Genomic DNA, 24,014 nt, shown 5'->3' with positions numbered 1-24,014 from the left:
TTACATATATATGTGTCTTCAAAATATACCTCTGTACATATAATATATAGTGTTACAGAGCACCCCATAACTCAGTGACATGTGTCTGCAAGTCAGCTAGACATTCCTGGTCTCGGCTAGGCTCACTCATGCATGTGCAATGAGTTGTGAGGTTGAAGAAACTCTCTGACCATGGGCTGGCTTCTCATGTGTTCCCAGTCATATTCCTATGCTGGTCTAGAGTGGTCTTGGCTGGAACAGCTGGGTTGTTCTCCACATGGTCTCTCGCCTTCCTGCAGGCTAGCCAGGGACTATTCACCGTCACCTGGTGGAAGCAAGGTTCCAGGAGAGAGTGGAAACTTGCAGAGCCTCTCGATGTCCATGCTCAGGATTGGCCTGTCAGCATTTCCACCTCATTTATTTGGCCAACCCAGGCCAACCCAGATTCAAACATTAGGAAATAGATGCCTCATTATGAGAATAGCAGAGTTATACTGTAAAGGGTTAAATATAAGGAGGGATAAAGAATAACAGCCACTTTTGTAGTCAGTCTACCGTATTACCTAGTCAATTTTCATAACTAGTATATAATTTTCTTAGATTTGAAATGTATGCTTTCATTCTAATTATTGGTTTAAAAATTGGAAACAGTACAGAACCCCTTTATAAATTTGTTTTTGCAGTATAAGCTTCCTTGTTTACAATTTATTACCCAGAGCCTTTTGATATTTCCACAGCAGTATTTTATTTAAATAACTTAGATCAGGTTTTGAAATTTTCCTATTTTCATTTTTACCAGATAACTTAGTAAAATGTTAAATGAAACCATTGCTATAGTTTAATAAATACATAGAAAGGAATTTACTATGTATTGTAATGATTTTTGTTCAACTGCAGCATAATTATTAAGACATTTTTTGTTCCAGAAATATCTGGGATGCTAGTTTAGTTGTGGAAAGAGTATTCAAGAGCGGCAGCAGAGAGATCACTGCGGTAAGTGGACTGTGTAATAATAGTTACCTGTTATTTGTATGTGACCAGGTTATGTTATTAATGGATGAGTGTATTATTTCACATTTCCTGGTGTTATAAACAAGATGCAATGATTATTCTTTTATGTATGTGTTTGTGTACTTGTCCAATAAACTGTCCAATCCCTAGGATAAGTTTCTACTCTAACACTTATTAACAGGTGAGTAAATTTCTTAACATTTCAGAGCCTGATACCTTACTACTGAGAATAATAGTATGTCTCCCTCATAAAATTCTTGTTTAAAGTGAGTCCTAATACTTAATGTTGCTCAAAGCTACTATTTAACTATTTTGTTTTCATGCCTGAAAAGTCCATGGACCCCAGTAGTACTTTCCATGTTCTTGCCTACATTCTAGAGTACTTTGAGACAGCATCTTGTACAACTTTATATTATCATAAATTCAGGTGGTAAGATTTTTTTTAATGCGGAATATGAATGCAATTTATTTAAACTTTTTCTAGGATGGGAAAAAATGTTCCATGCAAATGGAAATGAAAAAAAAGCTGGGGTAGCAATACTCATATCAGATAAAATAGACTTCAAAATGAAGACCATAACGAGACACAAAAGGTCATACATAATACTAAAGGGATCAATCCAGCAAGAGGATATAACTGTGATAAACATATCTGCACCCAATATAAGAGCACCTAAATTTATAAAAAAAACTTCTAGAGGACTTTAAGGGAGAGATCGACAGCAATACTGTCATACTTGGGGACTTGAACACCCCACTGACTTCACTGGATAGGTCTTCCAGACAAAAAAATCAACAAGGAAACAGTGACCCTAAATGACATGCTAGATCAGATGGATTTAATCTACATTTACAGAACATTCAACCCCAAAGCTGCAGAATATACATTCTTCTCAAGTGCACACAGGACATTCTCAAAGATAGACCACATGTTAGGACACAAAACAAATCTCTATAAGTTAAAGAAGTTTGAAATCATATCAAGCATCTTCTCAGATAACGATGGCATGAAACTAGAAATCAACTACAATAAAAACACTAAAAGACATTTAAACGCATGGAGACTAAAAAGCATGTTTTTAAACAATGAATGGGTCACCAAAGAGATCAAGAAAGAAAGAAAAAACTTCCTGGAAACAAATGAAAATGAACACACAACAATTCCAAATCGATGGGACACAATGAAAGCAGTCCTCAGAGGGAAGTTTATAGCATTGCAAGCCTACCTCAAAGAACAAGAAAAACTTCTAATAGACTCTTTAACCCTACAACTTAAAAACTTAGAAAGGGAACAAGAAAAGCGCAAAGTAGAAGGAAAGAAATGATAAAGATTAGAGCAGAAATAAATGACATAGAGACTAAAAAAGCAATACAAAAGATCAATGAAACCAAGAGCTGGTTCTTGGGAAAGATAAACAAGATTGATGAACCTTTAGCCAGACTCATCAAGAAACAGAGAGTACCCAAATAAACAAAATCAGAGACAAAAGAGGTGAAATAACAACTAACCCAACAAAAATGCAAAGGATTGTAAGAAAATACTATGAACAACTATATGTCACCAAGCTGGACAACCTGGATGAAATGGATGAATTCCTAGAAAAATAAAACCTTTCAAAACTCAATCAGGAAGAGTCAGAAAGTCTAAATAGGCCAATAACTGCTGATGAAGTTGAAGCAGTAATCAAAGGGCTCCAAGCACACAAAAGCCCTTGCCCGGATGGCTTCACAGGGGAATTTTACCAAACATTCAAAGAATAATTAACACCTATCTTCCTCAAACTCTTTCAAAAAACCCAAGAGGAAGGAACACTTCCAAACTGTTTTTATGAGGCCAGCATTAGCCTGATGCCAAAACCAGATAAAGACACTACAAAGAAAGAGAATTACAGGCCAATATCCCTGATGAACATAGATGCTAAAATCCTCAACAAAATATTAGCAAATCGGATCCAGCAATATATTAAAAAGATCATACACCATGACCAAGTGGGATTTATTCCAGGGATGTGAGGCTGGTACAGTATTCTCAAATCAATAAACGTGATACATCACATAAACAAACTGAAAGACAAAAATCATATGATCGTATCAATAGATGCAGAAAAAGCATTCGATAAAATCCAACACCCATTTTTGAAAAAACTCTCAGGAAAGTGGGAATAGAGGGATCATACCTCAACATGATAAAGGTCATATATGACAAACCTATAGCCAACATCATATTCAATGGGGAGAAACTAAAAGCATTTCCTCTAAGAACAGGAACAAGACAGGGTTGTCCACTTTCACCACTCTAATTCAACATAGTACTGGGAGTCCTAGCCGCAGCAGTTAGACAAGAAGAAACCATAAAAGGCATCCAAATTGGAAAGGAAGAAACAAAACTCATTATTTGCAGATGACATGATACTGTACATAGAGAATCCTAAAGACGCCACCAAAAAAGTACTAGATTTAATAAATGAATTCAGCAAGGTAGCAGGATACAAAATTAACACCCAGAAATCAATGGCATTTTAATACACCAATAATGAACTCTCAGAAACAGAAATTAAAAAAAAAAATCCCATTTACCATAGCAACTAAAAAATAAGATATCTAGGAATAAAGTTAACCAAAGATGTAAAAGACCTTTACTCAGAAAACTACAGGACACTGAAAAAAGAAATGGAGGAAAATATAAACAAATGGGAAAATGTACCAGGTTCATGGATTGGAAAAATTAACATCATTAAAATGTCCATATTACCCAAAGCAATCTATAAATTCAATGCAATCCCTATTGAAATACCAACAGCATATTTCACAGATCTAGAAAAAACACTTCAAAAATTTATATGAAACCAAAAAACACCCCGAATTAGCCACAGCGATCCTGAGAAAGAAAAACAAAGTTGGAGGGATTACAATGCCAGATATCAAGTTATACTACAAAGCCACTGTAATCAAAACAGCCTGGTACTGGCACAGGAACAGACATATTGATCAGTGGAACAGAACAAAGAACTCAGAAATTGACCCATGCCACTATGGTCAATTAATACCTGACAAAGGAGGCAAGAACATACAATGGAGTAAAGACAGGCTTTTCAATAAATGGTGTTGGAAAAATTTGACAGATACATGCAAAAAAATGAAACTAGACCACCAGCTTACACCATACACAAAAGTAAATTCAAAATGGATAAAAGACTTAAATGTAAGGCATGAAACCATAAAAATCCTAGAGGAAAGCATAGGCAGTAAAATCTCAGACATCTCTCATAGCAATATGTTTGCTGATACATCTCCTAGGGCAAGAGAAACTAAGGAGAAAATAAACAAATGGGACTGCATCAAAATAAAACGCTTCTGCACAGCAAGAGAAACCATCAACAAAACGAAATGGGAGCCACTGTATGGGACAACATATTTGCCAATGACACATCTGATAAGGGGTTAACATCCAAAATATATAAGGAACTCATACAACTTAACAAAAGGAAGACAAATGACCCAATTAAAAAATTGGCTATGGACTGAAATAGACACTTCTCCAAAGAGGACATACAGATGGCCAAGAAACATGAAAAAATGCTCAATGTCGCTAATCTTCAGAGAGATACAAATTAAAACCACAATGAGGTATCACTTCACACCTGTCAGAATGGCTCCATCAACAAGTCAATGAACTACAAGTGCTGGCGAGGTTGTGGAGAAAGGGCAACCTAGTACACTGCTGGTGGGAATGCAGACTGGTGCAGCCACTATGGAAAGCAGTATGGAGGTTCCTCAAAAGATTAAAAATAGAGCTGCCATTTGACCCAGTGATCCCACTTTTAGGAATATGTCCTAAGGAACCCCAGACACCATTCGCAAAGAACTTATGCACCCCTATGTTCATAGCAGCGCAATTCACAATAGCTAAGATTTGGAAACAGCCCAAGTGCCCATCAATAGATGAGTGGATAAAAAAGCTGTGGCACATTTACACCATGGAGTACTACATGGCTGTGAAGAAGGACCTTTTGGCCTTTGGCACAGCATGGAGGGAACTAGAGAGTATTATGCTAAGTGAAATGAGCCAGTCAGAGAAGGACAAGTACCAAATGATCTCACTTATATGTGGAATATAATAAATAAAATAAACTGATGAACAAAGTGGATCCAGAGACATAGAAGCTTGGAACAAACTGAGGGATCTTGGAGGGAAGGCGGGAAGAGGGTGTGTGGGTGGGGAGAGATTAATCAGGGAGGGCCTGGGGGTGGGATGGATGTGGGGTGGAGGGGATCAATGGGGTTAAAAGGGGGAACATCTGTAATGGTCTCAACAATAAAGATAAAGTCAATAAAAAATAAGCAGGTATAAGTTAAATTTAAAAAGAAAGAAACTTTTTAAAAGGAAAAGATACCATATATCTTCCAACTCTGATACTCTTTTTAAGTTCATGTTTTAAAGAATAAGCATGTATTTACTTATTAGCATATATTTCATTTATATCAAGTTCGAGAACAGGCTAAACTAATCTCTAGTGATAAAAGAAAGAAAAGTAGTTAACTGGCCAGGGGATGATTAATGGGGCATTAGGGAACTTGCCTAAGTGTTGGAACTATTTTATATTGTGGCCTGGCTGTGACTGTATTAAAATGTAAAAGGGCAACAAGATAAAACTTAAGATTTGAGTATTTTACTGTCTGTACATTATATCTAAGTCAAACCAGAGGAGGAGGGGAGGGATGTGGTATCTAGCCCTTTAGACCCATCACCAAGTGTGAACTGATACATGAAATAACTTTACTGTTTATGGTAGTTCAAAATTAAAGTTTACATTGTTATAGATATACTGTATACGTTTTTGCATATATACATCTTTTCACTGTTTTTCAGCTTTTGAAAATTCTTCCTTTTACAGATTGAAAGTAGTGTTCCCTCCCCAATGCTGGAGTCAGTGCTACTGGAACTGAAAGGTTTGCAAGAGTTCCTAGACAGGAACTCCCAGTTTGCAGGAGGGCCACTGGGCAATCCGAAGTAAGAATAAATGGGGTTTATTTACTCATTTTTTTCTCCTGAGGTACAGTTCACGTATGATGAAGTTCATCCTTCTAAAACATACAGGTCATTGGTTTTTAGTGTGTTCACAAGGTTATGCAGTCATCACATACCACTAATTCCAGAATGTTTTCATCGTGCCAGAAAGAAACCCTGTACCCATTAGTGGACACTCTTAGTTCAGGCTGGAGTAACAAAAACACCATAAGCTGGCTTAAATAGGAAACGTTTATTTCTCACAACTCTGGGCTAGAAGTCTGATTGGGATGCCATCATGTTCAGGTTCTGGCGAGCACCCACTTCCTGGGGTTTATAGACAGCTGCCTTCTTGTTGTGTCCTTGGATGGCAGAGAAAAAATGAGAGAGGAAGCTCTCTGGTATCTTCTTAATAGGGGCTCTAATCTCATCATGGCGACTCCATTTTCATGATCTCATCTAAAGCTATTTAACTCCCAAAGGCCCCACCTCCAAATACCATTACTTTGGGGATTAGGGGGGCTTCAGCTTCGGAATTTGGTGGGACACAAACACCTAGTCCATAGCACTCCTCCATTCCCCTTCCCCTTGTCTCTGTCAACCACTAACCTGTCTGTCTCTATGGATCTGCCTTACACAGTAGTTGCTCTTTGTATTGTCCAAGGTGCCCAGCTATAGTCCATGAGAGGCCGCAGCAGGCTTACTCCGTCTTGGCCACTGCTGTCAGTTGAGGTTTTTATTTAGTGACATTATCAGCCTATGGTTTTAATATTTCAGTCTGTTGCAGGTTGCAAAATTGTTCCATATTTTGCCTCTTCAGATTGTTCTTGAATCATTTTGACAATAGTCTTTGATAGCTTCTTGGCTTTCTAGTATGATAAGACCTTCCAGGCTCATTTAGTACAATTCCTGCCCTAGACCTGAAATCAGCCATTTCTGCAGGGACCCCTGGTTTCTTTTGGTAGAAAGGGTACTGGAGCCTATAGCTAGGGTTATTCATTGCCCCTGGTCGAGCTGTATGTTGTTTTGTTTTTATTTTTTAATAAAACAAAATCTGTGAGTTGTACTGTTTTGGTTCAAATTTAAGACTATAGGATATTTACTCAATTCTTTTTTGGTATATTTGTATTGTTTTTACCCTAAAAATTATATTTTTCTAACAACATTGACATAATCACTTACTTGATTTCTCCTACAATGTAGCTATTATAGCTTTAGTCAAAAGCTTTCCAAGTTAAAAATCTTAATCTGTATTTCACTGAGCATCGGTTACCAAATAGAAACTTTTCCTGAAAGTTCATCAGTCTTTTCTTTTTATTCCTTTTTTTTTCTTTTTTCTTTTTATTCATAAGGCTACATTCAGAGCTCAGATATCAAATTCTGCACCAAATGATCCTACTTGTTCATTTCCCTCAGTGGCCAGTGTTTCCTTACAGCAGATTCTTTGCTTTTTACTTTTGTCCTAAAGTTTTCTCATGTGTAAAATGGTATTCTTAATAATACTTACCTAGAGAATTGTGTTAAATTAAATCAGTGGTGCAGGCAAAAAGCAGGTGTTCAATAAAAAGAAGGTATTATTATACATCTGCTCAGTAAAACTTTAAGCATCCAAGAAATTAAAATGCTTCCAGTTTAAAATACCATTGATTTGCCAGTGCTATTTCACTATCTACAGAGGAACAATATTTACAACATATTCCAGTTCATTTATATGAAATATTCAGGAAAGGCAAATTTATAGAAACAGAAAGTAAAATGAATGGTTGCTTAGGGTAGAGGTGGGAGAACTGGAGAAATGGGGATTGGCTGCTAATAGGGGGGTTTCTAAAATTAGATTGTGGTGAAAATTGTGCAGCCCTATTAATTGTACACTTTAAATTGTTTTATTGTATGGTGTATGAATTATATCTCAATGCTGTGCAAGACACAACTACACATTCTGGAGTTTCTGTTTTAGTACTACAGCCAAAGTGCAGCAGAGGCTGATGGGATTCATGCGTCCTGAAAATGGAAACACCCAGCAAATGCAACAGGAGCTGCAGAGGAAGTTTCATGGTAAGTTACTACTTCTGATCACGTAAACGTACGTGCCTCTGCTAAACAGTTTTATTAGTGAGTGGAAAATAATGTGCATCTCTCACTAAGGTCCAGTTTATGGTAACAAATATTTTATTAAAATGTCATCAGTGTGATTGGGAAAAGTGAGACAGTATGGATGTCGTGTATTTTCATAGCTTTTGGCCCACAAATTTTTTCCCTTCCTCCAGAAAACATGATACACACCCTTCTTAAATGAGTTTGTAAATTGTGAGATCTACATAACATACACTTAACCGTTTTAAGTGCTTTAAGGTGTACAGTTTAGTGGCATTTCGCACATGCATGCTGTGCAGACATCACTCTCTTCCGTAGAACTTTCTCATCCTCCCAAACAGAAACTCCCCGTGAAACAGTAACTCCCCGCTTCCCACTCCCAAGGCCCTGATAGTCACCATTCTTTCTCCCTGTCTCTGAATCTTACTACTCCGGGCACCTCCTGTAAGTGGAATCGTACAGTATTCATCTCCTTGTGATTGGCTTATTTCACTTAGCATGATGTCTTCAAAGTTTACTCCTGTGGTAGCACATGCCAGAATTTCTTCCCTTATGAAAACTGAATAGTATTCCATTGTATAAACACCACATTTTGTTTATCCATTCATCCCAGTGGACACTAGGATTGGTTTTACCTTTTGAGTACTGTGAACAATCCATGTTGTGAGCATGGTATACAAATATAAGCTTGAGTCCCTGCTTTCAGTTCTTTTGTTATACTCAGAAGTGGAATTACTGGATCATATGGTAATTCTGTTTTTTAATTTTTTGAGGAACTCACATTCTTTTCCATAGCAACTGCACCATTTTACATTTCCACTGGCAGTGCATGAAGGGTTCCAGTTTCTCTACATCACACCAGTTACTTTTTCAATTTTTTAAATAATACCCATCCTGATGGGTATGAAATGGCATTGTTGTGATTTGATTTGCATTTTACTAATAATTACTAACACTTTTTTATAGTTAAAAATATGAATCAAGCCCTGGCCGGTATGGCTCAGTTGGTTGGAGTGTCGCCCAATACACTGAAAGGTTGCAGGTTCAATTTCTGGTCGGGGCACATACCTAGGTTGTGAGTTCATTTCCCAGTCATCACTTATGGGAAGGCAACTGATGGACATTTCTCTCTCACATCAATGTTTCTCTCTCTCTCCCCCTCCTCTCACCCCCCACCCATTCCCCTCTCTCTAAAATCAATAAGCATGTCCTCAAGTAAGGATTAAAAGAAATGTGAACCAAGATTTTGGTTGCGTTTTTGTAATAACTAGAGAAAAAATAGGGAAATTAAAAAGTTCTCATAATCATCAATTACTCCAGATATAAATTGGAATAATAATTAATTATTGCTTCAGTTTTGCCTGCAATTCAATTTTTTTAAGTTCTCATGTCTTCTATTGTTTGGGCCAATCACCCTGGCTGATAGAACTTTGCTAATTAAGACTCGGCCATTGACTTTTGTCCCAAGGTACTTTCTTCCCTTCCTGCTGGCCCTTGTTTTCTGTTCACTGTTTTGTAAATCCTGTTTTCAGTACTTCAGTAAGGCCTTAAGCCTGGCAATACAAGCATTAGTGGTAAGGATTTATACCATTAGGAGCATTCATATTGCTGGCAGTGTTTACTGAAATGACTGCTTTGTAGAGCTATTTGGTCATGTCTAGTAAAAGCTGAGGATGCCTATATGCTCAGAGCTAACAGTTTCACTTCTAGGTATACATCATGGAACAGTCTATCAGACTTCTTTCTCACAATAAAAAATACATTTTACATTATGATCCATCTGTTTTAAAGCAAAGACACACAACTGAAACAAAATTTTAGGAAATAACTCTACCTACTTTACACTCTAATATTTTTTCCTTTTTTAATTCTATTTCCTCTTTAAGAAAAAATAAAAAGCTGTCTTTTTAATTTAATTTTATTATTATTTTAAGTATATCTTTATTGATTTCAGAGAGAGGAAAGGAGAGGGAGAGAGAGAGAGAGAAACATCAATGATGAGAAAGTCATTGATCGAGCCTGCAACCCGGGGATGTGCCCTGACCGGGAATCGAACCCTGATCACCTGGATCCTAGGTCGATGCTCAGCCGCTGAGCCACGCCCGGCTGGGCAAAAGCTGTCTTTTTTATTTCTGAAGATTTTTTTATTGATTTTTAGAGAGGGAGGAAGGGAGGGGGGGAGAGAAACATCGATGTGAGAGCAACATATCCATCAGCTGCCTCCTGCATGCCCCCCACTAGGGATCAAGCCTGCAACCTGGGCTTGTGCCCTGACCAGCAACTCAACTCCTCAGTACCCAGGACGATGCCCAACCAACTGAGCCACACTGGCCAGGGCCAGGAGACCATTTTAAAGGATATTTATTGCTATTGTTTTAGGAAAACTGGAAAAGATATAAATGTCCATCAGGTGGACAGTGGAGCTAATTGTAGTATACTTACTTGATGGCACACTCAGCAATTAAAATAAATGTGCTAGGTTTATATTTATCAGTATGGCTAATCTGCAAAACTGTAACGGATGGAAAAAGCAATGGCATAAATTATTTAAAAACAGCAATGTTTTTGTTTATGTGTACACACAAATAAATGCACATGTATATAATAGTGAGGATAGAAACAGGAAATCAACAACTCCTGCTCATGGTTGCCTGTGATGGGGATGGAGGACAATAAGGACTTCACCTTAACAGTTGTTTTTATTTGAGCTAAAGTATTTTTACTTGAAATCAAACAACTTAACCTATGTGGTTTCATAAAACTTCATTGTATTTTGTAATTAGAGGCTCAAGTGAGTGAAAAGATTTCACTTCAGGCAATCCAGCAGTTGGTCCGGAAATCATACCAGGCTCTGGCGTTATGGAAGCTTCTGTGTGAACATCAGTTCACAGTCATTGTAGGTGAACTTCAGAAGGTAGGATATTTTGGCTCCATTAAGACCATAGTGCTAATCCTGCACTCCATTTGTTTTCTTACACTGTGGTTTGGGAGGGGATTATTTGGGAAGTATTTAGGTTATGATAAAGTTAGCATGTTTTAGGAAGATTGCACTAAAGACTGAGGGAGTCACTTTTTCAGAGCCACAAATTTTTATAGCATATGGGAACTTTAGAGTGGTATGTGGATGAAATCTTACGTTACCAAAAATACTTTTTTAAAACGGTGGATTGTAACCTTTATTTAGGCTACAGATCCCTTTGGGAATCTGATCAAACCGTATTTATATTAGGTGACACAAGGTTTGGTTGTCCCACTTTCAGTGATGCTAAGGTGATTGCTGCATTCACATGGTAAATCTAACCCTGCCATTGTGAAACTCTCCATCAGACTTCCATTACCCGTTGCTCATCACTGCCTGAATGTGTTGTTTTTATTAAGTACAATTTTCAAAGTTAAAAGGTATATTCCCCTATTTCTTTTCAGTAAAGTCTAAAGAATTGTTTGGTTGGTGGTTTTATTTCTTTTAAGCACATACATATACTTTAAAAACCCCCACAAAAACCCTTAAGCTAAAATTTTTATGAAAACTTTTCCATACCAGGTAGAATAAGTTTTATTGGGAGATAAAAAGAATTTTTAGCTCTGGCCAGGTATGGCTCAGTTGGCTGGAGCATCGCCCCATACACCAAAAGGTTGCGGGTTTGACTCCTGGTTGGGGCACATACTTAGGTTTCAAGTTCAATCCCCGGTTGGGATGTGTGTGGGAGACAACTGATTGATGTTCCCCCCCCCCCCCGGTTCATGTTTTGGTTAAATTACTAAATTTTATTCTGTGTGGAAATAAGATATTCCTATGTATTTGATAGAAGAAAGGATTATTTTTTATACTCTTAGGAATTTCAAGAGCAGTTGAAAATCACCACCTTTAAAGATCTGGTCATCCGGGACAAAGAACTGACCGGGGCATTAATTGCTTCTCTTATCAACTGCTATATCAGAGATAATGCTGCTGTTGATGGCATTAGCTTACACCTGCAGGACATCTGCCCACTTCTGTACAGCACCGACGATGCGGTCTGTTCTAAGGTATGAAGCTTGGTTACCTATCCCAGTGTTTCTTAAAGAAGAGGTTTATGGTGTGATGAACAGCAGGCTAGAATTGGGATCAGGAACCATCTTTTACTTAATATATGGCTTTGATAGGTTTCTTAACCTCTCCTGGCCTCAATCCTCATCTGTGTAAGAAAGGGGTTGGATTACATGGTTTCTTAAAATCCACATAATTTAAGTTTTTCTTAGAGAAGATGGTTAAATATGCCTCTCCATAGAAATTAAGGAAAATCTCTAAAACCTAAAATAAGTCTGTAATGAATCAGAGTTAACTGGGCAATTTTTATTGATCCTTTCCTACAGGTGGAAATAACTTAAAAAATCAGTACCACGTGGACTGCCTGCTGACCAATAATGTATTGACTAGGCAAGAGATTTACCAGAGAAAAGCTATCTTGCTTAACATATTTGTGAGAGGAATTAAGAATAGCTAGGATATTTTGGTCAAAACTTTTCTGCCTAAAATTAAGAAGAAGTAAGTTTGTAGAGTTGTTTTTATTACTGATTATAATTATCCAGATGTAAATTTAGACATAGACTAAAACTTGTGTTGACAGCATCATCTGTGTGCTTGACATTATATCTTTTTTTAAGTTCTTGTCATTTCTACTTCAGGCAAATGAGCTCCTCCAGCATTCCCGGCAAGTTCAAAATAAGATGGAAAAAGAAAGAATGTTAAGGGAATCATTAAAGGAGTATCAGAAAATCAGCAATCAAGTTGACCTTCCTAATGTTTGTGCTCAGTATAGACAAGGTGAGAAACAAGATGTTCCTCCTAATTTCTTACTTAACTGAGGGGAGAGATGACCACGTGACTGAAACGAGTTAGCGGTGAAGAGCCTCTTCCCAGAGGAAAATCTTCCTTCAGCTTCATTGGCCCAAATATATGATGTCAGAAATCCACTCCTTGTGTCTTAGTTTGTGGTGACTGCACTGGCCCCTGCAAAAGCTATCATGCTCTTTTTATATCTTGTAACTTTCTAACATTGATGCTTCGGGCCTTGTCCAGTTAAACTACTATCTGTGTGAGACTGCTTTCTGGGTTACATTTAATTTTAAGATGCTTAAAAGTTTTTGATTAAGTCTTAAAATATTACCTGCCTACTCTCTTTAAAATTTACTTTAAACTTAAATCTCACGTAATATAAAAGTAGTAACTGTTACAAAGGTATTGTTTTGAATCCTGGGATTTTTTTCAACAAGGAACTGAAACTCTGGTTTGTTATTTTAAATACAAACATTTCCAGTGAAGAAAATGTACTTAATAGCTGCCTTCTAGGCATGTTAGGACCTTGTTCTTTGGTAGATTCTTCAGGAATATTTTAAGATGATATTGTCACCAGCAGGACTAACATACAATAGAAACAGAACGATCTTCATCAGTATTTTTCTAAGGCAGCTAAGAAAAAGCGCATCCAGCTGAAACAAGCCTGAGTCCTTCCTGTTCTTCCCTGTTAGTGCGTTTCTATGAGGGTGTGGTGGAGCTTTCGCTCACTGCTGCCGAGAAGAAAGATCTTCAGGGTCTTGGACTGCATTTCTATAAACATGGAGAACCAGAAGAAGACCTCATGGGCCTTCAGGCTTTCCAGGAAAGGTGAGTTTTATTACCTGAGCAGACTTTTTGTGTAAAGTTTGATTGATAGTATTAGGGAAATAATATTTCAAATACAACCCTTATAAAATTCAATTATGCTTTCACTTTAACACAACTTGTTTTATCAAAAGCCTGAATCAGAATTATAATTCCTTTCCTAGGGTTACAATTTTAGTCTGGTAAAGATTTCTAAGAACTTATAAATGTTTTATTCTGAGACTTTATTAATGTCCATTTTAAATGAGATAACTTACTTGAAAACAAAACTGGCTTCTCCACCCCCATTTTTAGTTCTGGGTGAAGTAATTTATTTTAAAGGATGGTTTTTAAATGTTCACAAGTTAGTAGACTATTAAAAGAAAAAAATGTATGTCCATAAAGGAAACATATAATCTACCTAAGACATGGTTTTTGTTAATACATTCATTTTTATGATTTTACCCTTTTATATTCAATCATATGCTTCTCAAACCTTTAAAAAGTATATGATTTGTTATTTTTGAATACAAAATATATATACATAATTCTCCAAAATAGTTTTTAAATTCGTGTGTATTTAAAATTAGATGAGATAAATCAGTTACTGTCTAATTAATGCGATTGCTCCTTTTCCATTCTTTTTCAGATTAAACAGTTACAAGTGTATTACAGATACACTTCAGGAACTGGTAAATCAAAGTAAGGCTGCTCCACAGTCTCCCAGTGTTCCCAAAAAGCCCGGGCCTCCTGTGCTGTCGTCTGATCCCAATATGCTGAGTAATGAAGAAGCCGGACATCATGTAAGGGACACAGCACATTTTCATTCTGAAAACATGTGTTTAGCACTTCTGTGGTGGTGGTAGCATAACCATCTTGAGAAAGGTAGTAGCTCTTAGAACATTTAAGGATTCTTGATTTCTTCCCAGGGGTTAACAAGGCCCAAGATTCATGGTATCCAGCAACAGAGCCTTGATCCGTGCTAATTTTCCTGCTTTCTTTATTTTAGTTTGAACAGATGCTTAGATTGTGTCAACGATCCAAGGATGAGCTCTTTAGTATTGCTCTTTATAATTGGCTAATACAAGCTGACCTTGCAGATAAACTGCTACAGGTAAAACATGAGTTTTTTCTTCCAATATTATTAATTTCTGAGTAAGGTAACATCTTTTCCTAGTGGGTAAAGTAGACCATTGCTGTAATTTTCTTGTAGGATGGAAATCACTGGACTGTGAATTAGGAGACCTGAACTTTAACTCTACCGTTAAGTCACTATGACTTCACATGTCTTCTCAGTACCTCTAAGTCCATGTTTCTTAGTCTATAAAATGAATTTGTGGTATTTGATCATTTCAGGGATGCCTTTGGGCTCAGAATCTAGACTCAGTAGCTTTGTTCTCAGGGTTTATTAAAAGATTTGTAATTGGATCATAGTGAATTATTTTTATCAGCCTAATACAACTATCATAGAAACTCTTTCATCAACTGTGATAAAACAAAAATCATTTATAAAGAGAAAAATTGCCCTGTTTTACCTATTATAATTTTGCTTATATATTCATAAAATAAGGTACACCTGTAGTTATCCTAAAATGTATTTACTGCATAAAGAGCAAGTGGGTAGTAAGAAAATGTTTGTGGGTAACTGTACAATTTCCAGATCACTTCCCCATTTCTGGAGCCACATCTAGCCCGAATGGCCAAAGTTGATCAAAACAAAGTTCGTTACATGGATTTGCTCTGGAGGTACTATGAGAAGAACAGAAATTTCAGCAATGCTGCCCGTGTCCTGTCGAAGTTGGCTGACATGCATAGGTAGGGGAGTCTTTTCACTGAAGAATGGTTGAAACCCAGCTCTATCTAGTGACATTCACATTCCAGAATTTAAAGAAAACTTCATTCAGGTTATACATATATAGAATTTTTATGCTTTTATTTGGGTTTTGTAAAGTTTACAGTTTTGTTTGTTTTTAATAATGTGTAGGAATTCTAAAAGAATACCTAAGACCCTTTCTATTCAAACTGTCTCCTAGATCCTTTTCTCTAAAGTATGTCTTTAAATCCTTCCTACTAACAAGTTAATTATTATTCTTAATTAAAAGGACAAAAACTACTTCTTAAAGGCATTAATTATTTTACCAATTCCAGACTAATTTTCTCTACTCTGTCATTGGGTTAAATTCTTGAAAAGGTCTTAGAGGATTATTAAGAATCCTGTTTTAAAAAGCACTGGAATTTCTAATTAGATTTTTATATCAAAATAATAAAATTAGTGTGTGTGTGAAATAAATGTGTAATAGGTGTAATTAGAGAATTTCTGAATATTTTGAAACAAAAAATAATTGTTTTAACAGGAGAAGAGTTAATATTCAAGGAAGGGATACAGAAAAGAAAGCCAATGGGGGGAGACAGTGAACAAGGGAGCAAGGGGAAGGAGATGAGGCCGGAGGAGTAAGTGAAGGCTGTTGGAGGGTTTTAAGAAAGCATGTGGCACATGCCCCGGTTGCGGGCTTGATCCCCAGTCGGGGGCGTGCAGGAGGCAGCCGAGCAATGACTCTCTCATTGTTGATGTTTCTATCTCTCTCTCCCCCTCTCTTCTTAAAAAAAAAATAAAAAAGCATGAGACATCTGGTTTTGTTTTTAAGTGGTCACTCCAGTTGCCCTGTAGGAGATTAAACGTAGTATTGGCCACGTTAAGGCAAAGAAGTGAAGAATATGAGGAGCGATAAAGGATATATATTTTCTACCCTCACTGGAGGATATGTTTGATTTTAGAGAGGGGAAAAGGGGGAGACAGACAGACAGACATCAATCGGTTGGCTCCCAAACACGCCCCAACCCGGGATCAAACCCCCAACCTCGGTATGTGCCCTGAATGGGAATCAAATCCCGCCACCTTTTGGTGTACGGGACAATGCTCCAACCAACTGGACAACCCGGCCAGGGCATAAAGGGTATTCTTACTTTAATTTTAGAAGAATCTCAAGTTTTAACATCCTGAACTAAAGTTTTAAAATGGAAGTTACTTTTTTGGACACACACATAAGTATTTATTTGTTGCCTTACATTGTGGAGCTCTCTTATTAGAAATCCTCTAATAACCTTTCCAAGTGTCAGATGGCTTTTGATGTCATTTGGTCTAAAACAGTGCATCATAACTGATGTGTTTTGTATCTTGGAACCTTAAGAATTCATGTAAATAAAAAGTGTTTTCCCCCAGCACAGAAATTTCACTTCAGCAGCGACTAGAGTACATTGCGCGAGCCATTCTTAGTGCCAAAAGTTCCACTGCCATTTGCTCAACAGCTGCGGACGGTGAATTCCTTCATGAACTGGAGGAAAAAATGGAGGCAAGTGAGGCAGCTACTCCAGCCTTGTCCGCACTGAGCGGAGTCACATATTCTGCTTTCCCTTCCTCCCCTAGTAGATGACAGGTCTGTAGCAGTCAGTGTTATTAATTCTAGTCTCTTCTGCCTTTACTTGTCATTTAGTTTCATATTTAGATAAAAATTGTAAAAGATTTAATGATACAACATTTGGATCATAGGATAGTGCTGAAATTTAAAACTTTTCTCTGTGGCACTTCTAAAAGTTTTTCCCCAGCTATTCCAACACAAAGCAGATTATACCACATTCACCATTTATTCCGGAAGCTAAAAAGCAGATATATGGAGTAGGCTAAACTTCCTTAACTAAGATACCCCAAATGTATAATGGTCCCACTACAGAAGCCTATTTCTCAGTCACAGAAATTCAGAGTGGGTGTTTGATTGACAGGTAGCTTTCTTCCACTTGGTTGAATTAGCGACCCAAGTTCTATTCTCTCCTATTACCCGTGGCCTTATCTTTTCTTTAGTCAGAGGCAAGGAGGGAGAAAAGAATTGAAGAAGCACATTCACTCTTAAAACCTCAGCTCTGACGTGACATGTTTTACTTTCACTCACGTCCTTTGCAGAGAACTTAGTCTTATGGCCATACCTCCCTGCAAAGGAGGCTGGAAAGTCTAGCCCTTCGTCTGGCTACCGTCATGGGAGGAGAGCAGGTATGGGTGGGCAGTAAAGACTCCACCACAGGACATTTCCAGTGAAATCTTTCATGTAATGAAGAGCTAATAGTCTATTATGATAGAAGTCTTTATTAATACATTAATTTTAACACTTAAAGTCAGATACTAGGAGTCATTTCTTGGAGTAGCTGTTGATTTTTCATAATGAAATCAATACTTCCTTTTATCTGTTCAAACTAGGTTGCTAGGATCCAACTCCAGATACAAGAGACACTACAAAGGCAGTATTCCCATCATTCTTCTGTACAGGATGCCATTTCTCAGCTGGATTCTGAACTAATGGACATAACTAAGGTAATAAAAAAGCAAGAGAAATTCCTGTAGCAGTAAAGCAGTCACCTGATATCCACAAATTCCTGTTCTGTGGTTTATTTTTTGTTTCATGGGGAAGATTAACCTACCTCCACCAAGTATGATAAGCCATCCTCGGCAGCATGTCACTGGGCTGGCAAATCACTGCAGCGGTACTGGACTGGGAAAGAGCCGAGTTCTCTTTCCAGGCCAGTAACTGTCAAGAATCTGTCAGCACCATGTGAGGCATGGTTAAGTCTCGTGCCAGGCATTTTATTGCCTTGCTTCTTGTTTTGAGAAAGTGACATCTTTGCCGAACTCTCCAAGCCTCTCTAGACCTTCTGAGCAGTTCTTTCCTCAATTATTGGACATGGTGTCAGTGTCCTTAAGCACCCCGAGATCTGTCAGTATTTCCACGAGTCTTCAAACCCTGTGTTTAAACTTAAGTGTTTAAGTTTTTTAAACACTTAATTCTGCAAGTCATTATGACATCTTCCAGCCCAGGAAAAAATGCACATACTGAAACCTTTTTGAATGTATTTATCATTCACCATTTTACTTCAGAGTTATGACCAGTTACACATCAGTTTTCTATCATATTTTAGGAACTTCAGGTAAAACCTTTGGCTGTTTTTAACTTTCAGCTAGTGTTTCACTATTAATTTCTGGGCTCCGACCTCGGGTTAGACTCATGATGCTTGCGTTTTCTCCTGCAGCTTTATGGGGAATTCGCTGACCCATTTAAACTCGCCGAGTGTAAACTTGCAGTAATTCATTGTGCCGGTTACTCAGACCCCATCCTGGTGCAGACACTTTGGCAGGATATCGTAGAGAAAGGTACGTGTTCACCTGCGGGTGTGCTGCACATACATTATTAGTGACTTGGTAAAGGGTCACGGACGGCTAGTAGCTCGTGAGAACTGGATGTGCCTAAGTAGAGGGGATGTGGAGGGAACCTGGACGTGGTGGAGGGTGCTCCTCTCAGACAGCATCATTTTCAGGTTTGTGCTGCTGACTAAGGGAGACTGAGACTCTCACCTCAGAATCTCCTAGCCACTGCCCTGGTAAGATAAGAGTATATCAGAATCTAACAGAAACAGAATCTGCTCATTATATTAATGTGAATAGCAGTTCTGGGACTCTTTATTTCTTAAAACAATAAAATAGCAATTTAAACACTTCCCATTAAAAATAATCTGGGTTTTAAGGATATGTCTCTGTCTTACAGAACTGAATGATAGTGTGACACTGAGCTCTTCAGACAGAATGCATGCCCTTAGTCTGAAGATTGTCCTCCTTGGCAAAATGTATGCGGGCACACCTCGCTTCTTTCCTTTGGGTAAGCAGTAACCTCAGGTGCTGTGGTGGATTTTAGGTGTTTTTTTTTTTTTTTATGGTTTTCTTCATTGATGTGGAAAAATAATTATCTTTAGAGTGAAATCGCTTCTTTGTTGCTATTTAGTTGAGCAGTTTAATTCTACATCTCCAAAAAGAAAGACCTCCAGAGAATAACAGAATTTGTTGAGTAGTTTGGCATAGAACTTTCTTTGACTGGCCTTCCAAGTGTATATATCTACCTGGGGATAGTGCTGACAACAGACCATAGGGATAATATTGTTGGTAACCCTGTACTGATGTGTAAAAACAAAGGAAAAGTGGCTGTGTTTTTGTGAATGGCTAATTTGTGATTGATTTAACTCCTCTTGTTATACTGAGGGCATATTTTTCTTTAAAACAGTGTGTGGTTCTCTTAAAAATGCAATATGCTAACTCTAATCGTTATGTAGGCGACTGTAACTTATTAGGGGTCATTTGTCAACCTGTCATGTTTTCTTCAGTTGTAGAACAATAGAATCAACAAGTACATTTATAAAGTAGAATGTTAACCACTCTGTGTATTTGAAAAATATTGAGAAACATGAGAATGCTCACAACATACTACTAAATTTTTTACAAACTTGTTTGCAGACCATTTCTGATTTAGTATTTAGTCCCCAGACATGGTAAGAATAAAACCATTATAATCATACCCTTATTTCTTGTAAGTACAGTACTACCTGCTATAAGTATATGAAATTTGAAAAATTTAATGCTAAAAAGCCCACATTCTACACAATTCCTTTTTTTTTTTTTAATCCTCACCCAAGGATATTTTTTCTATTGCTTTTCAGAGGGGGGAGATGGAGGGGGAGAGAGGGGGGGGGGAGAGAGGGAGAGAGAAACATCAGTGTGTGAGAGAGAGAAACATCAATGTGAGAGAGACATACCGATTAGCTGCCTCCTGCACATGCCCCAATTGGGGCGGCGGGGCTCTAAGCACTGAGCAAAACTGGCTAGGGCTACACACTTACTTTTGAGGGTATTTCTGCTTTGACTTGGATTTTTAATTTGGGGCTCATAAAGTTTAGGGTAGAAGAGGTCTTCCTTTGTTTTTCAGTCCCTCAGTGGCAAACAGGTTCCAGGGGACTTCAAACTAGAACAAGATTCGAGTGTTTAGAATATTTATTCCTACCCAGAATCTCTGCATGGTAAATTCTAGGGGAGATGCAGGCTCAGCAGCAGCCTTTTCAGTGATTCTTCTTACCCATGGATACTCACATTGGTCAGCCTCAGATTTCAGGTGTCATGAACATGAATTTGAATGTCACTGTTGGGATCTTATTTATGATATGACAAGAAAAAGTGAAAGTGGGTCAGCACATTAAAATGATCAAAATAAATAACTTGTGAGTCTGGGGGAGGTGCATTTTAAAAACATATTTAATATTTCTAAAGTCCGGATGCAATAGCCTTTTCTGAAAAGCTGTTAAATTGAGGACAGAGTATTAATATTAAATATTATCAGTGGGTTCTCTCCATTAGTGGGGTTGTGCGTGGTCTCTGTTTTCTTGTATCTTCCTGTACTTTCCAAATTCCCTAAAATGTAGATTTTTCCTAATAGGTTTAAAGTGTATATATAATTCAATGATTTTAGCATATTCAGAGTTTTTTAACCATCACCACAATTAAATTTAGGTCATTTCCATTACCCAGAAGAGAAACCATGTAGCAGTAACTCCCCACTCCTTCAGCCCCAGTAACTCCCCACTCCTTCAGCCCTACACAACCACTAATCTATTTTTCATCTCTATAGACTTGCTTACTCTGGCATGTATCTTCTTTTTCTTTTCTTTTTTTTTAAATATATCTTTATTGATTTCAGAGAGAGGAAAGGAGAGGGAGAGAGAGAGATAGAAACATCAATGATGACAGAGTCATTGATTGGCTGCAGCCCGCAACCCAGGCGTGTGCCCTGACCGGGAATAGAACCCTGATCGCCCGGATCCTAGGTCGATGCTTAACCACTGAGCCACGCCCGGCCGGGCTCTTATTTTTCTTTATAAAATTTTTTTGAAAAAATTTTTAAAAGGATTTCCCCTTATAAACTTTTATGAATAAGGCCTACTTTTTAATATCAAGAGTTAACAATCGTACAACAAAAAATAGTAATTATGTGAGGTGAAGGACATGTTAACTAGCTTTATTGTAGTAAACATTTTATAGTATATATATATCAAATCATCTCATTGTACACCTTAACCTGCACATTGTTATATGTCAGTTATATCTCAATACAGCTGGGGGGAAAGTTAACCATCCTAATTTCTGATCTTTTTTCCTCCCCAGATTTTATTGTGCAGTTCTTAGAGCAGCAGGTTTGCACTTTGAACTGGGATGTGGGTTTTGTAATACAGACAATGAATGAGATTGGAGTGCCATTACCTAGACTGCTGGAAGTCTATGACCACTTGTTCAAGTCACGGGTAAGGGAAATATTAAATAAAATAAAATTACTTATTTAGTTAATTACTTTTTCTAGGTAAGGAGTGGCATATTCTGATTGCATGTATATAAGTCTCTCATCTAATACATCAGAAATTTGCTTCATTGGCTTGGTATCAGAAGTTATTGTAATTCAGACTTTTAAAACCAATGAGAGTGGCTTTGCTGTATATCATGATAAAATAAAATATTACCCTTTAATATTACCATAATATATGCTTTACTCTTGGAATAGGCTAAACGTATTACATTAAGGATCATAATGTAAACTAACAGAACAAAATAACTATTAACTATAACCTCATCTAAAATATCGGTGCTTAAAGATCTTTCTCACCATATTGAACCTTATTAGACCAGCGATTTTCAGCCTTTTTTATCTCATGGCACACAAAACTAATTTCTAAAATTCTGCAGCACACTGAAAAAAAATATTTTTTGTCAATCTGACAAAAAATAATAGGTGTTTTTGTATTGATTTACAAAAAATAATAATAATCGTAATTACCTACCCTTTTCACTCCGAAGTGACTTTTTTTAAAAATCAGGTGCCCTACTTGTATATAAGGACTTCTGGTACCAAGAATTAACCAATCAGATGCAACCTTATTATGTGATGTGACCAAATTAGGTGCAACTTTTATATGACTTATATATTTATGGTTCAAGACAGGGCATTCATACCAGGCGGCTATGGTTGTGTTGGCTGTTCTTTTTTTTTTTTTGGTGTGTTAATCCTCACCTGAGGATACTTTTTCCATTGCTTTTCAGAGAGAGAGGGAGAGAGAGTGCCTCACATGGCTAGTAACAGGTGAAGCCAGAACTAGAATAAAGATCCTCTGACTACTTAGTTTTTATTTACAATATCAGACTAAGTGTGCATAGGTTCAAAGTAAAAGTGATGTCACAGATGATAGGAAGAGATGGATTTTTTCTCTTATCTCTGGTCCTAAATAGGAAGTTTACATGCTCTACAGAATAGACTGATACGTCCAATATTCCTCGTAAATAACATCACAGTGCAGTTTTAAATATTGTTCAAATATATAATCATAACCAGATATATAGTTTAGTAACCAGATAATATTAAATACTTATGTTAATATCAGTAAATTTTCACTCTGATGACTGTTTTAACTAACATAAATAGTTGAACAGTCAGTTGACATAGTTTGCCTTATAACTCACAATGTATATTTTCTTTATAGGATCCATTCTGGAACAGAATGAAGAAGCCACTGCACCTTTTGGATTGTTTACATGTACTATTGACAAAATATGTTGAGAATCCTTGCCAAGTTTTAAACTGTGAGAGGTAACTATGAATTAGATATTGCATTATAGTGAAAGCTTTTAAATACTTCTAATAAATACCTGGGTAAGAAATTTAGAGAGATTGGGGAAAGATATTGTGATTATAAAGAAGTATAGGAGATTTAGGCTCTTGTGTTAACAGTAACTATTTGAATGATGTTAATCGGCATGTATGAAAGGTTAGAGTTTTTTCCATTTTTCAACCCTTGTCCTGAATTCTACCAGTGAAAGAACATAATTTATGAATTACTTCTAAACTCCTGCTTTGAATTAGTGAGCAAGGAGAGTTTATGACTTTGTGATATTATTGGCCATTTTAAGGTATATTTGTTTGAAAAGGGCAAAAGATCGTAAATAATTGAATATTAAAGGGATCATCTTTTTCTGCTTCATTATAATAATCTTTAAAAGGAAACTGGTTGTGTGGTAGTCCACCTGCCCCGAGTTTCTTTCTCCCTTTTCATTTGTTTGCCATTTACTTAAATCACAGGATCCTTGCTCTTCTGGGGGAGTATAAGTAAGGTTAGCAGAAGTTGGAAACAAGTCCCATAGGAAGAAAGGTTGGTAAATGTACAGACAGTTGACCTGGTGTCCTTTCCTTTGCAGGAGGAGATTTACGAATCTCTGCTTGGATGCTATTTGCGGTTATCTGGTTGAGCTACAGTCTATGAGCCCTTCAATAGCAGTACAAGCCATCACAGGGAATTTTAAGTCTCTTCAGGCTAAATTAGAACGGCTTCATTAACTATTGTAATGTATTTTTATCTGCGCATTTTGATCTGTAAAATAAAATCTCAGCTGGGTCCAGA

The 24,014-nt window shown here is 37.2% G+C and overlaps 1 protein-coding gene across 2 annotated transcripts in view; it reads left to right on the top strand.

Moving 5' to 3' along the window:
* The window catches only part of NUP155 (nucleoporin 155), a 50,933-nt gene extending 26,919 nt beyond the window's left edge, over positions 1–24,014 (top strand). The window contains exons 19-35 of one of the 2 annotated variants that reach the window (XR_013998492.1): positions 906–972; positions 5,886–6,001; positions 7,956–8,053; positions 10,876–11,006; positions 11,927–12,118; positions 12,758–12,896; positions 13,601–13,736; positions 14,362–14,515; positions 14,722–14,826; positions 15,373–15,527; positions 16,938–17,062; positions 17,959–18,072; positions 18,786–18,906; positions 19,298–19,408; positions 21,736–21,872; positions 23,100–23,206; positions 23,812–24,014. Coding sequence is in view for 1 of the 2 variants with exons in the window: in XM_081133023.1 (XP_080989149.1) it covers positions 906–972; positions 5,886–6,001; positions 7,956–8,053; positions 10,876–11,006; positions 11,927–12,118; positions 12,758–12,896; positions 13,601–13,736; positions 14,362–14,515; positions 14,722–14,826; positions 15,373–15,527; positions 16,933–17,062; positions 17,959–18,072; positions 18,786–18,906; positions 19,298–19,408; positions 21,736–21,872; positions 23,100–23,206; positions 23,812–23,950 (2,152 nt within the window). In the remaining variant the exon portion in view is untranslated. Of the gene's footprint in view, positions 1–905; positions 973–5,885; positions 6,002–7,955; positions 8,054–10,875; positions 11,007–11,926; positions 12,119–12,757; positions 12,897–13,600; positions 13,737–14,361; positions 14,516–14,721; positions 14,827–15,372; positions 15,528–16,932; positions 17,063–17,958; positions 18,073–18,785; positions 18,907–19,297; positions 19,409–21,735; positions 21,873–23,099; positions 23,207–23,811 lie in introns of both variants that reach the window. The other variant, XM_081133023.1, reaches the window with a different exon arrangement.

This window comes from Miniopterus schreibersii (assembly GCF_964146895.1).
Source record: "Miniopterus schreibersii genome assembly, chromosome: 3".
NCBI classification, from domain to species: Eukaryota; Metazoa; Chordata; class Mammalia; order Chiroptera; family Miniopteridae; genus Miniopterus; species Miniopterus schreibersii.
The sequence above is the reverse complement of the archived record's forward strand: the minus strand, read 5'-3'. Positions and strand labels throughout refer to the sequence as shown.